Source organism: Meriones unguiculatus, chromosome 1 (genome assembly GCF_030254825.1).
Source record: "Meriones unguiculatus strain TT.TT164.6M chromosome 1, Bangor_MerUng_6.1, whole genome shotgun sequence".
Lineage (NCBI taxonomy): Eukaryota > Metazoa > Chordata > Mammalia > Rodentia > Muridae > Meriones > Meriones unguiculatus.
The window spans coordinates 51613852-51628612 of record NC_083349.1 but is presented as its reverse complement, the minus strand read 5'-3'; the positions used below and the strand labels follow the sequence as shown (position 1 = coordinate 51628612).

Below are 14761 nucleotides of genomic sequence, written 5' to 3'. Positions count from 1 at the left end.
ATAGGATGTCCTAAAGTAACACTTCCCCCCTCCCAACTGGAGTGCTGATAAGTCCAGTTATCAGAAAGATATTGCTGTGAGTGTGATGCGCAGTGCTTGCATTTTCTTGATAGATTAGTCATATGAAAGCTGACAAAGAAGGAAAAAGAGCAGCGATGTGGTGCAATATTAACAGACAGCTGTCCCTGGCTTCCCGATAAGTAGGATGACTCGCATTGCTGAGCGGTGCGGTCACTGCCAAAGGAATGACCCTCTCACATTTCTCCCTGATTCGCACACACTGTGGCCAACTTGTCATCTCCTCCCCCTTGGGCTTCCCAGACACTGAGTCTGGAATGAAAATTCACCTGCCTCTTAGTTGGCCATCGGTGGGGGTAGGGGTGTGATTTGGCTTCCCAGGTTGGAAGATTATCTCACCCGGCCACAGCTATATAACCAGCTGGTGTGGAGGGGCTCCACAGGGCCAGCTCAAGGGTGCATCCACAAGACAGAAAAACACACGGGCTACTGCTGACAACATGATGGTGCTGAGAGTAGAGGAGCTGGTATGTAAAACGTCTTTTTTTTTTTTTTTTAAACTTGGCAAAACCTGGTTCATCTTAGCTTTTATTTGAAAGTTTAGATACCCTTTCTTTCTCAGGAATACTGTAAGGGAAGTCTGCAAATGTCAAGCATGGGACAGGGTTTGTTTATTTGATGGAATAAGTGGAAGTGGGAAAATACCCAGAGCTGACAGCGATGCCCTTCTGCATTTTTCCTGTTTATTGTCTTCTCCATGGGTTTTATTACTATGGCGTGCAATCATGTAGTTATTGTGATATAGGGTAGGTTTATTGCAAAAATAAATGTCTGGGCACTTTATAACTCGAGGCTAAAGTGAAAGAATTGAAAAATGAATGGGGTGGGGGTTAGTGAGTTTCCTGAGAGAAGCTGGTCGTGTGTGGATTAAAAGTAAATTTATGTATGCCAACCCAATAGCTACCTTGATTTAAATGAGAGAGTAAGACAGGTAGGTGTCTGAAGGTTACCTTGGGATGTCTGTAGCTATGTTTCTGACTCTGCTTGGAGGTGGCTGTCACCACCCGGAAGGACTGGCGACCTGCAGCATCCTTTGTGGAGAGTGGCCCTAGGATGGGGAGCATTGCTTGTGACTTTACCATCCTCTTCACACACAGGTAACAGGGAAGAAGAACGGCAATGGGGCCGCAGGGGAATTCCTTCCTGGGGATTTCAGAAATGGAGAATATGAAGCTGCTGTTGCTTTGGAGAAACAAGAGGATTTGAAGACACTTCCAGCCCACCATGTGGACCTGGAGGAGCAACAACGGAAAAGTGAGAAACTGCGAGAGGCAGAGGTGAGGACCTTTCATGGAACTTACCAGTGGGGCTGGGGTATGGAGGTCCCCGAGGAAGAAGGGACGAAAGAGGGAAATAAATAAAAGCATTCTAAAGATGCTTCTTCACCAAACTTGAACCACATGATGCAAAGAAAGAGTACACAAGAAAATGACTTGGGAAATGATTCCTGGTTGAGTTCATGATCTCTGGATTCTGAATCAATGATTTGATCTGCTACAGCCATGTTCTGATCAAAAGACAATGGTAACCAGGGAAGCCCCAATGCCACAAACTGTGAACTTAATGTTGAGCCAAGGAGATTTGTTCTTTTTGATAACATGAGTTGTGGCCCATGATCATAGAATAAGTTTGCTCTTTGTATTGACATTTATTTATTAATTTATTGAATTTTTATATCTTACTAACATAAAATGTTACTAACATAGCTAGTAATGATCTCTGCCTCAGAGACTGAATAGTGGGCCACTTGAGAGAGAATGGCATCAATATTTGAGAACTTTATATTTATTTTTTGGCCTTTGGTAAAACATACTTTAGTTCTTCAGAATGAGAAAATGAGTTCTATAGAAATCTGGGACTTACAGTGCCAATTACAAAATGATCACCAAGAGCACTACCTTATGTCTCCATTCAATTAGTCAAGGGCTAATTCTACAAAAAAAGACAGTAATTATGACTTGGATTAAAATTAGACCCCAATAACTTTAATTGAAAAAAAAAACACCAAAGTCAGACACTTACTTTAAAGTGTTTTAAATTTCCTTTTTGCTCAAACCACTCACAGAGTTTGCCCAGACTGCAGTTTTGTTTAGCTATCACTGTAGGTAGAACTCACCATATTTCATTTCTTTTTCTTTTTAGCTCAAAAAGAAAAAACTAGAACAAAGATCAAAGCTTGAAAACTTAGAAGACCTTGAACTAATCATTCAACTGAAGAAAAGAAAAAAATACAAGAAAACTAAAGTCCCCATTGTGAAGGAACCAGAACCTGAAATTATTGTAAGGACCGTTTGGTTTTCCAGGGCTGAGGTTCAGGGGTGAGCCTCATGGAGGGAAGGCCACTGCAAAGCTCATGACCACTTTCCTTTTCTTTCCCCCTTTCTCTTTTCCCCTCAATCTTCCTTCCCTTTGTTCCCTTCCACTTTCCCCTCCACTTCTTTACCACCCTCTTCCTCTCCCTTCACTTCCACTGTCTGTCTCTTCCTCTCCCTCCTCCTTCTTCACTTTAGACTGAACCTGTGGATGTGCCGAGCTTTCTGAAAGCTGCCCTGGAGAACAAACTGCCAGTCGTTGAGAAATTCCTGTCAGACAAGAACAGCCCTGATGTGTGTGATGAGGTAAGTCTCCTGCCTTCCTGTAGGCTGGCAAATTACAGTCTCGATGTCTTCCACCTAAAAGTTTCTCCAGCTGTTCGTTGTTCTGCCCTGCCCCACAACCTCCCAGTACGAGATTAGCATGATGGATTGCATGGGGTTTTTCCTGTTCTTATAATTCTGTCTGGTTTATATGAAGACAGTTCATCCTTAACTTCTTTTATCCTTGGGATAGACTTCCATAAAGGCAAGGCGAAAAAAAATTACTGCTGGCTAAAGATATTATTAGCAGTATCTTTGAGCACAGCCAAATACCCCAACAGTAGAAGGGCAAGGTGGAAATCCCAGTCTAGTTCTGCCATTTGGCTACTTGATTGGGAACAGCTGTCTTCACCTCAATGCCTCTGTAAGCCCAGTCTCATTCTATCAGCCTAATGGCTCATTAATATAAAGCAACTTGTCAAAAATCTCGAATTTGTATTGCTTCTTTGGTGAACTGATATGGCAGCTCATACCAAAGCAGAGTTTCCGTTTTGTTTTTTATTTACTTTTTAAAATGACTTTAGTGGTTTTTGATATTCAATATAGCAACAATTCTGCATGGAAGACAACCATCCAATGCACTTGGCACGTGCAAATACAGATGGGGAGGTCTCAGAATTGAGATAGTTTTTGAGGTTTGAAGTCCACACCCCTCTGTCTCGGCCTTTAGCACTTAGGAAGGGTCTAAGGACAGGAAGCTTGGGTTCTAGTTGTCAGATAATTATTCTGATCCTGCAATTCCAGTGAGCCCCAGCGTTCAGATTCATAAAGAAATGCTGGCTTTTTTTTTTTATCAGTTAGGTCATCATAGTCCTGGCTTCATAGCTCTTAAAGGATTATGCGCATTTTTACACACACCGCTATCTCTCCTTTTAATCTCTGACAGTATAAACGTACTGCTCTCCATAGAGCATGCTTGGAAGGACACTTGGCAATTGTGGAGAAGTTAATGGAGGCTGGGGCCCAGATTGAATTCCGCGATATGGTAAATATATTTCTTTGCCTGGAAATGAGCCAAAATAAGCAGACCATCTCTGAAAAGCTCAGGAAAACGTCCAACGAGAAGCTGCCTCAATTGGATTGAAAATTGATCTGAGAAAACCAGTCAAAAGCCCATTTCTCCATAACAAAGGGGGAAGTGGGCGATGACACGAGGTCATCTGGAAAGTATTTTCCACACACACAGAAAAGGAGAGGAGTGTTGCAGGGAAGAGGAGGAAGAGGCAGTGGTAGAGCAGAATTCAGTGACCTCACCAGAGGTCTGGGTCATGATCAACTCAGTAGCATCCCTGGCCTTTCAACACCCCGCTCCTTCACTGCTTCCAGCAGACAGTGCAGCCTGCTTCTGGCCCCTCTGTGCCAGCAATGCATGAGAATGCCCTAGCTGCCTATTTTATATGACGGATGCCAATTGCCGCCAATGAGATTTGGAGCTGGGCTGCATATGAAATGAATCACAGCTAAGGAGAGCGGCTGCTGTCACACCTTAACAATTCAGCGGCTGCGATTTCTGTAAAGACCAGTATGCAATATACTTTATACCCTGAAGACAGAACTGGAAAAATGCTCCATTTATTTATGCAGCTCTATTTGACATTATGGTAAAATTGAAAAGGAAAAAAAAAAATCCAAAGAACTGAGCCTGAATTGAATCAAAGAACAAAATATTGAAAAAAAAAAAATTAAGAAACCAATAATAAGAAATTTTGGATGAAGAGACATCCGAACCCCTAAGTTTGGATTCTGGAAGTCTAGAGATGCACCAAACAAAGCAGAGAGTAACATTCTCTTCGAAGAGTGGACAGTGACCACAGTGATTAGCAGCTGAGGTCCCTAGCCTGTGCTTGTATAAACAACAGTGCAGAGCCAGCAGGAGATAGCCAAAGAAAAACAGGGACCTGGAGTGAGGTGTCAGCCCCAGGTTAAGACATTCTGGACTGGGGTCAGACCAACCCCATACAAGATTCTCCATTACACTGTCTTGTCTTGTGTTTTCCCTTTCCCAAATAGCTTGAATCCACAGCCATCCACTGGGCATGTCGTGGAGGAAACCCGGATGTCCTGAAACTGTTGCTGAAGAAAGGCGCCAAAATCAGTGCCCGAGACAAGGTAATTGCCCCACCCTTCCTCAGGCTTCTGTTTCTTTCCGGGTCATGCCCGGAGGGTCCTCGGCTAGTCCTTATTCTATGGACACCTCAGCCACGCACCCCGTTTGCACATGCCTGGAGGTCTCATGCAGTGTCCATTCTCACCCGCTCTGTTCTTTTCTGATGTTTTAGCTGCTAAGCACAGCGCTGCACGTGGCGGTGAGGACTGGCCACTACGAGTGCGCCGAGCACCTCATCGCCTGTGAGGCGGATCTCAACGCCAAGGACAGAGTGAGTAGCTGACAAGGCTGAGCCGCCATCAGCTTCTTTGAAGTCACCCAGGCAGGCTGGGGTGCCTGCTGGGAACCACCTCCTGGCCTCCCACTTACCACAACTGCTTCTCCTTCTAGGAAGGGGACACCCCGCTGCATGACGCCGTGAGGCTGAATCGCTATAAGATGATTCGACTCCTAATGACCTTCGGGGCGGATCTCAACGTCAAGAACTGTGTAAGTAGTCGAACCAAGGCCTCCACTGGTGGGCTTCCTTGTTTCCGGAGTTTCTCAACTATTTGAAAGTATTATTCCCATGGTAGTAACCTTTGAGATACACTGATGGTTCAAATGAGTCTATTTCCAGGAGAGGGTGACTCTTGGCAAGAACTCGGGTTACAGGGTCAGACAGGAAGGAAACTCGGGCTTCTGATCAGGCCTTGGAGCCTAATAGTTCTTTGAAAGGTTGGTCTTGAATAAAAGATGGTCAGATTGTTCACCTTTAAAATACACGTTGTGGGGCTGGAGAGATGGCTCGGTGGGCAAGAGCCCTGGCTGCTCTTCCAGAGGACCTGAGTTCAATTCTCAGCACCCACATGGTGGCTCACAACCATCTACAGTGGGAACTGATGCTCTCATCTGGTGTGCAGGCGTACATGCAAACAGAGCACTCATATACATGCAATACAGAAGCAAATCTTAAAAAAAAAAAATAAAATAAATAAAATAAGAAGCACATTGGGCAAATTCCAATCTGTCTTGCTTATACCTGGCAGATCAGAGCCCGCAGTGGGTAGAAACGCATACACCAACCTTTCCCAAAATAACCCCGAGTCACCCAGAGACTGAAATCAGTCAGTATTGCCTGGGGAGTCCCAAGTAGTCTTACAGTGTAAGATATCGCCATAGCTTTTAAGCGTCACCATGCATTTTCTGATTTTCTTAAAAAAAGATAACTACCATTCATTTTCCAATTTGACGTATATGCACACGTCTCAAAATAATTTCCTACATTAGAATTTCTGCATAAGTACATGTTAATTTAACTTCATCTGTATTCAGGCAGTGTAAGCAACTTTCCTTCATGGCTCCGATTCCCAGACAAACATCATCTCCCATAGCTGCAGAAGATAAGGGTTTATCTATTTATTTATTTATTTATTTTTACAAACAATGGAAGACTCTAAGCAGAAATGAATGGTACGCATATAGTCGCTAGGGCCAGGTGGGCACATGAATGGCATCAATGAGCGGTTACTATTGTTTGTGCATGTGTGCATGGATCATCTCCAGCCCAGTACCTTGAGGCATTGTGGGTCACAAGCCTTTCCAGGCTCTCATTCTCCCCCAACCCCCACCTCTAAACCTGAGCAAAACCAAGTCTCTGTGTTGATTAGCATATCAAAGCTGCCAGCCTACAACCTCTGGGATCCGGAGCACTCCTGAGCTGAATGCAGATAGAAATGCTTAGGACTTCTCCTGTCTCACAAGAAGAATTGAAAAGTGCTGTGATTTAATATGTGCAGATATCTTGAGAACTGTGCATAAGGGAGACCAAATTTCGGCCTGAAAAATTACTTATTTATGTTACTAACACCGGTTTCAAAGAACGTGGCAGGCTGCATAAGAAGCCCCAGTGAGAAATTTGAAAAACCTGTGGTGCAGTCGGCAGCCGGAGGGAACTGACTGACCGGCGGCTTGGTGGCAGTGTACTTACTATGGAGTCAGGAACTGACTTCTAGATCCATGGGCTCAGGAGAGACAATGCATCCTCAGAGTTCTTTCTGCAAGGTCCTGGAAATACTAACAGATAGTTTTGAATTTCACAGTGGCTTGGGGTGTTATTTTAGTACCTAGGGACAAGGAATTTTTACCAATACCTTGGATAGTTCCATGCATGGTAGAGGGAGAAGCCAATAAAAATAACATGAAAAGCAATGACACGATAGTTTAGATAAACCACAGGTCACTCATAGTAAAAACCGTATGCTTTGATAATATACTTCATCAGCATAGTTACAGAGTGTGAACTAACAGGTGCCTCCCACCTGGAAGTCAAATTTCCCTTTCTTCTGTAGGCTGGAAAGACCCCCATGGACCTGGTATTGCACTGGCAGAATGGAACCAAAGCAATATTTGACAGCCTCAAGGAGACTGCCTACAAAAACTCTCGCATAGCTACATTCTAAGGAAAGAGACTCCACAGGAGCTGTTCACAGGCGTTTTCAAAGCATCGCCCAAACAGAAGAGCAACCAGCTACACAATCCAGCTTTTGTTTGCCAGGCGACTAGGGAGATATACCTACGGAAGCTTCAGGAAAGCGCTGGGCGATAGGTGTTAATATTTCCTTTAGTGATGCTCTCCACCTTTATTTATTCCTATTTATTTATTTATTTATTTGCTCCAGGACACTGGTATTCAGGCTTTCATGAGCATCTTTGGGGGGGTGGGGGGAGCAGAACTTCTTCTGTATGTACCATTCAGTCTTCCCAGAGATCTGAAGCCATGTGGGTGGATGGTGTCTAATTGCATTCTTTTGTGTCCTCGCTCGCATAAAGCTCTTGAAGGTATTTTTCAAAGCAAGGGTGATCGTTGCAGCCCCTCTCTGAGTTCTCACTGCTGAATGAATGAAGCAACAGAAGGCCTGAGGTAATGCAGAAGGGGACAGAAGCGATCCTTCAGGACAGACACTGAGGCCCGCCATTCAGCCATAAGTGTGATTTGATTTGGTTGTTTACCAAGTCACACAGTGTCCCAAGGTGAAGAGAAGGTCGAGTGTAAGTGCGAGGAGGAGGAGGAGGAGGAAGTGGGCGGGGCCACGTAAAACTGAGTTCCATGGGGGGAAAAGGTGAAAGGAAATGCACTTGTAAATGTGTAAATGTATATTGTGTTGTATGTATATTTTATATCCATAATAAATACAAACAAATCTAAACTATGTTCTAAGGCTCCTGTTTGTCAGTGCCGAGGTAGGGATTTCTCATGTGAAAAGGGCCGTTTAGGAAGGGGTTCATTCGTCAGTGTTTTCCACTTTTTTCAGATTAGAAATCTAGGGGGATGGAAAGACGGCTCAATGGTTAGGAGCACTTGCCGTTCTTGCAGGGGATCTGAGTTCGGCTCCCAGCCCTACATGGTGGCTCACAGCAATCCATGAAGCCAGCCCCAGATCTGACGCTCTCTTCTGACTTCCACAGGCATCAGGCATGCATATGGTGCACATTCATACGTGCAGCAAAACACTCATACACATTTAAAATAAAATAAAGCTTAAAAAAATGAATGGGGTGAAAAAGGAGGAGGAGGAGTGGAAGGAGGAGGAAGGGGGAGGAAGAAATGTACTGTAGAAACCATAGCGTCAGTACTTATGGGATGCTAGATCACCCAGAGATCTTGATAAACTGAAGAATTGTCCTCAGTTCGTCTCAGGTGGGGCCTGTGAATCTGCATTTCTGACCAGCTCCTGCCAATCGTAATGGGATAGGAGGCTGAATTACGATTAAAAAAAAGTGCTGTTGCTTCGCTACAATGGTGTGGAAAAAAGAGACGCCTAGTGGGAAGAATGTTCACTGCAGGTTAAACAAGCCCTTCTTAAACAGGGCTTCTTGGCTCACTAATTAGGGGCTTATCAATCATTGTATTGTGGACAGGCGCTGACAGGGTCAAAAGCCTCCCAGGAGAGAACATTCTGGGTCACCGGCTTTTGACCTACAATGGGAAAAGTTTTGTTGCCAAGTGCTGAGTGAGGCGCTAAAGACCTCTGGTGAGAAAAAGAGATTGTCTCTGTGCTCCCTGGACAGAGGAGTATGTAGAAATAAATATATAATATCAGTCTATCTTAGGCCCAAACGGGGCACTCTAGAATGCTCTGAGGGTCTCAGATGTGGAGGCCCATGTGTAGTGGAGAAGGGCGGTTTTATGATTTCTTGGAGGTGGCAAGCTTGAGGGAGGTTCTGAAAAATGAAAAATCCCTTACAAGCCTCGAGTTCTGCAGGCAGCAGGAGAGTATGGACAAGCTCGACGGTGTGTGTGTGTAATCTTCGGAACCTGAGACACGTGATCCGGGAAAGACTTGTGTCACACTGCAGCGCCCTGCGCTCCTGAAACCCGTGCCAAGTTGGACTGCATACATCAACCTCTTACACGCCTTTCCTACTCTGTGGGAGAAAACAGGCCTAGCTTGTAACCAAGAATCTTCCAACCACCCAGCCGTGGACACATGTGGAGCTGCTGGGGGCATCTGAAATGTTCGGGGCTCCTTTTCGTCTGTTTTCTTACCAAGCCCCAAAGCTCCCCACCTCCCATCGAGAACTGAATAGAGATTCATCCTCTCAGTCCTCTCCCGCCTACTCCTTTTATTACCCTCTACCTTCCCCCTAGCATCCCCACTCAGGGGCTCAGAGATCTACAGCGGTGGTTCGCAACCTTCCTAATACAGTTAAGCCCTCTTAATACAGTTCATGTTGTGGTGACCCTCAACATACAATTATTTCGTTGCTACTTGGTAACTGTATATATATATTGCTACTGTTATGCGTTGTAATGTAACTGCCCGTGTTTTCGGATGGTCAACCCCTGGGAAAGAGTCCTTCGAGGCGCGACCCACTGGTTGAGAAGTGTTGGTCTAAGGTATGGGCTCCAGCAAGTGTTTCTTTTGCCTGGCATAACTTGGGTATGTTAGTATGTGGCCGAAGTGTCTCATTTGAGCCTCTTTGCCCCCAAGGGCTGGAGGGGTTAATTAAAAGGAGAAAAGAGTTAAAAATAATGTTGCATTGCCACATTTAAATATTTGTATTGATAAAGAAGCAGAGGGCGCAGGAGACAGTGAAGAATGAAAGCACTTAGATCAAGGCTGGCACAGGCTCCATCTTTGTGAGTGGGAAAAAGAAATACCTAAGGGGGAAATTCCATTTCTATCACACAGCTCCAGTTTCAGAAGCTCCAGTCTCCCCCTGAACCAATTCTTTGCTTATAGTCTTTTATCTTGTGTTCCCTTTCATCACTGGCCAATGGGGAGTTCTGGAAGTCGTTCTTGACTTCATTGTCACACACCACCTTTGATCAGAGATCAAGTCTTATCAAACGTGCTGACATCTTGTGTAGAGTCTGCTCTCTAATCCGTGTCCTTCAATCTCCGAAAGGCCTGCAACATCACGATAATCCAAACATCCCTCTTTGGCATTTTTTTCTTTTTGATCTGTTTATTTGTATGTGTGTGTGTGAGTGTGAATATCATGTGTGTGCAGGAGCTTAAGGAGGCCAGAGGGGCCGTGGGATCACCTGGAACTGGCGTTACAAGAGGTTTTGTAACCCAAAGTGGGTACTAGGAACTGAGCCCAGGTTTTCTGGGAGTGAAGCAAGTGTTCTCAACTGCTGAGAGCCTCTCCAGCCTGACCCCTATTCGGTTGTTTCCTAAAATGCAAATCTGATCTAGTCAGTCTCCTCTTTTAAACTTTCAGAGGTGTCCCATTCCTCTCAGGATCAAACACAAACTCCTTAACTTGCATTCAAATATCTTCAAAATTTGACTGCCAAGAAAACAGAACAGAAGCCTACCACAGAGGGCCTCTGAAAGACTCTATCCAGCAGTGTATCAAAGCAGATGCTGAGACTCCTAGCTAAACTTTGGGCAGAGTGCAGGGAACCTTATGAAAGAAGGGGAGATAGAAAGACCTGAAGGAGACAGGAGCTCCACAAAGAGAGCAACAGAACCAAAAAATCTGGGCCCAGATACTAATACTCCAACCAAGGACCATGCATAGAGATAACCTAGAACCCCTGCACAGATGTAGCCCATGGCGGCTCAGTCTCCCAGGTGGGTTCCCCCGTAATGGGAACAAGGACTGTCTCTGACATGAACTCAGTGGCTGTCTCTTTGACCACCTCCCTCTCAGGGGGGTGCAGCCTTACCAGGCCACAGAGAAAAATGATGCATCCAGTCCTGAAGAGACCAGATAGGCTAGGTTCAGATGGAAGGGGGAGGAGGACCTCCCCTATCAGTGGACTGGGGGAGGGGAATGGGTAGAGAATAGGGAGGAAGAGTGGGATTGGGAGGGGAAGAAGGAGGGGGCTACAGCTGGGCTACAAAGTGAATAAACTGTAATTAATAAAAAATAAAATATAAAAAATTGACTGTTGCTATTCTTTATTACTTTAAGTGCCGGAGATTAAACCCAGGCCCTCGTGTACACCGGCAAGTGTCCCAAGTCTGAGCTGTACACTCACCTCCCCCACACTCTTCTGCACTGTTTTGTTTTCTGTTGCTCTTTTTTGTGGCAGCATCTTCCTAAGTTGCCTAGGCTGGCCTTGAACTCACTCTGCAGTCAGGCAGTCCTTGAATTTGCTGCGCTCTCACCTTGGTCTCCTGAGTAGCTGGGATTCCAGGCCTGTGCCTCTAGACCTGGATTAGGAATCCATTTTCTGTCAATATTGATTATGTGTGTGCTTACAAGCACCTCATCCAAACATGGAAGTCAGTGGGCAGTTTGTGGGAGTCAGTCTGCTTCCACCATGTGGGTTCCTCAGGCTTGGAGGCAAGTACTCTTGCCTGCTGAACCCTTTCTTAGGTTCTGCGAGTTTCCGTCAGGTGTGTTCCTATTGTACTTCACACACACCCCCATCCTGCCCCTTGCCATATTTATTATATTGCTTTTACATCTCTTTCCTTAATGGATAATTTTCTTTCTTCTCCTTAACAATACTCATTTTTTTTTTTTAAATAATAGAAATGAAAAATGAAGAAACCTGTCACTGATAGTCTCAATTTTATGGCTTTCTATTTCTGTGCACATTGTATGTATTGTATTGTCCCTTTAGTGTATAACTTTTTCAACTGAACAACTTGCAGACAGGAGCCTAACTTGACTGTCATCTGGAAGGCTTCAGCCAGCAGCAGATCAAGACAGATGCTGGGACTTGCAAACATGGGCTGAAGCTCTGGGGGTCTTTTAGAAGTGTTGGAGGAAAGATGGAAGGACCTGGAGTGGACAGGAGCCTCACAAGATGACCAACCAAGATAACTAACCCAGTCCCATGGGGGCTTTCAGAGACTGAGACATCAACTAAAGAGCATGCATGGTCTGGAGCTAGGCCCCCTGCACACATGTGGCTGATGGGCAGCTTGGACTTTGTATGGGGCGCCTGTCAAGTGGAGGTTGGGGGGCGGGGGCTGTTTCTAACATGGACTCCATTGCCTGTGTTTGGATCACTTCCTCCTGGTAGGGCTGTGTTGCCTGGCCTCAGGGGATGAGGATATGCTCAGTCCTGATGTGACTTGATGTGCTGGGAGGGTTGATATCACGCGGGGGGGGGGGGGAGGCTCCCCTTTTCTTGGGGGAAAGGGAGAAGGAAAGGGGGAAAGAGGAAGGGGAAGAGGGAAGGAGAGGGACTTGGAGGAGAGGAGGCAGGGGACACCCTTGGGATGTAAAGAAAATAAACTGAAATTATAAAAAAAGGAATGGCGTGGTATTCATGTGTGACTTATTTCCAGCTCCATTTTCCTTCAAATATCATGATTTAATTAAAAAACATTTTAATTAGGTTGTTTTCTTAATATCTAGCCTTTTGAGACCCACAGGCAAACAATATGCAAAGACCTTGGAATATTCAGCCCTAAATTTGTCTCCACTAAATCCCTCCCCTTGGGGCTCAGGAAGAGGAGGCAGAAACAGTGTAGGAGCCAGAGCAGATAAAGGGCACCAAGAAAACAAGGCCGTCTGAACACAAGACTGATGCACCTGTGAAAGCAGAGGCGGAGGCAGCACATACAGGACCTCACAGGTCTGTGCTAGATAGGGCTCCTAGAACTAAAAGAAAGGGATACACGCCCCCATCTCTCAACCAGAAGCTATCTCCAACTGACAGCCACTTGCAAATGAAGAATTAGTTTCTTCAAGGGAGAAACAAACTCCCCTTGTGGCTTGTTTTTCGAAGTACTGAGAACAAACCCTAAGCTTCTTCCCTAGGTCTTGTAACTCAGCAAGGCTTGTGAATGGAAATAGTGCCCAACCACATTCTACTTTAAAAGGTAAATACAGATGAGATAAAAACAAAACAAAACAAACCAAACCAAACTACTCTTAAGGGTATGCTGAGTGCCCAGAGGACTAAAAATGAACTCAGTGGCATCTTCGGAGGTTACTTATGTCATAATCTTCTGTCAGGAATCTTTCTTTTTAAACACATACACACACATATACATGAGCATGCAAATTGCATATGAGTATGCAAATGAGTGGGTCTCTGTGCCTTTATTTCTTGTGCCTTGGGCTCTTTTCCTCCTTTTGTTCTATTCTGATGTGTTCATTTTTATCTTATGTCTTATTATCTCTTAGAAGCCTGTTTGTTTTCCATCCAGAGACTGAAGGGGATGAAAGAGGGGGAGAACTGGGAATAGAGGGGAAATTATTATAAGGATATATTATGTGAGAAAAAAATCTGTTTTCAAAAGAAGAAAAACCACTTGTATATGGATACATGGCACTGGGGGGAGGGACATGGCGCACATGTGGAGGCCACAAATCAGTGCTCTCCCTGTAGCAGGTGGGTCTTGGCGTTCGGCAAGACCGTCAGGACTAGCAGCACGTGCCTTTACTTGCTGACCCATATGGCCAGCCCTGCTTCCAGTCTTTTATATGGCTGAGTAAAATGCCATTGTATGCATTAGTTTTTAATCAATGCTGCAACAAAGTATGTGACCAAAGCAATGTAAGGAAAGCAAGGGTTAGCTTGCGGTTTGGAGGGGAAGGTGTGGCAGCAGGAGCGTGAGGCTCCTGGCCAGCTGCTTCCGGTCAGAAGCTGAGGTGATGGATGCCTGTCCGTGCTCATTTAACTTTCCCCCCTTTGTGGAGAGGAGCTAGGACTTCAGCCATGGGATGGTGCCACATGCAGGGTGGGTTTTCCCATCTCAATGAACTCGTCTAATGACTCCCAGCCATGTCGACAGGCATGTCTCCCGGCTGACTGTAGAACCTGTCAGGCTGACCACTAATGTTAACAACCAGTTTCTTCATCCACGCATTCCTCCACTATTCTTTTGCTGTAGTTATGTAGGTCAAGTTGGCCTCAAACTTGTGGTCCTTCTGCTTAAGCCCATAGCTAGGAACCACCATGACTGGAATTTGTCAAGGATTATATTATACATAACACATAATATTAAGGGCAGATACACTTTTACCACGTTTTTGCTATCTATTTCAATATTCTTTTTCCTCTCGTTTCTCCTATTAATATGGTAAAGCACAATGCACTAAAAAGAACTGGTATCTCCTGATTTACAAAACTGAGATATTCTTACATTCCTGGATGAAAGCTTATCATCTGCTTGCTTGCTAATATTTGATCACAGTTATCTATGTCTGCAAGACTGGCATAAAGTACTCTTTTAAACACTTCCTATCTTCAGGACAGTGCTCTTCATTCTCTTCCCCCAGTTAATTCCCTACATCTTTGAGGCCCTTGTATCAATACAGCATAAATGCCGATATTTACATAAATGACTACCCACACAGTCTGATGAACTTGTTAGTAAAAATAAATTATTTCCAAAGGATTTGTGTGTGTGTGTGTCAAATACTCTAAACCTTGTAACAAAAAAGTCACTATAAGGTACTGAGAAGTTTCTAACTAAAGGGAGGATTACATTCTAAGTACAGCTTGAAGGCAGAAGGTAGTAAATGAAGGGGACAAGTA

General features: G+C 44.8%; 1 protein-coding gene across 1 annotated transcript; it reads left to right on the top strand.

The window, feature by feature from the left end:
- Positions 1-338: 338 nt before the first annotated feature.
- On the top strand, positions 339-8009 carry Ankrd1 (ankyrin repeat domain 1). Its single transcript, XM_021631265.2, has 9 exons — positions 339-545; positions 1176-1355; positions 2221-2358; positions 2589-2696; positions 3601-3699; positions 4725-4823; positions 4994-5092; positions 5212-5310; positions 7152-8009. Exons 1-9 carry the CDS (start codon positions 519-521, stop codon positions 7260-7262), a joined length of 960 nt encoding a protein of 319 aa, XP_021486940.1. The 5' UTR covers positions 339-518; the 3' UTR covers positions 7263-8009.
- The last annotated feature ends 6752 nt before the right edge of the window (positions 8010-14761 follow it).

Coding starts and splice junctions, on each gene's coding strand:
- Ankrd1 (XM_021631265.2), top strand. CDS start 519: ATGATGGTGCTGAGAGTAGAGGAGCTG. Junction 2,697..3,600: donor GCCCTGATGTGTGTGATGAG/GTAAGTCTCCTG, acceptor AATCTCTGACAG/TATAAACGTACTGCTCTCCA. Junction 3,700..4,724: donor AGATTGAATTCCGCGATATG/GTAAATATATTT, acceptor TTTCCCAAATAG/CTTGAATCCACAGCCATCCA.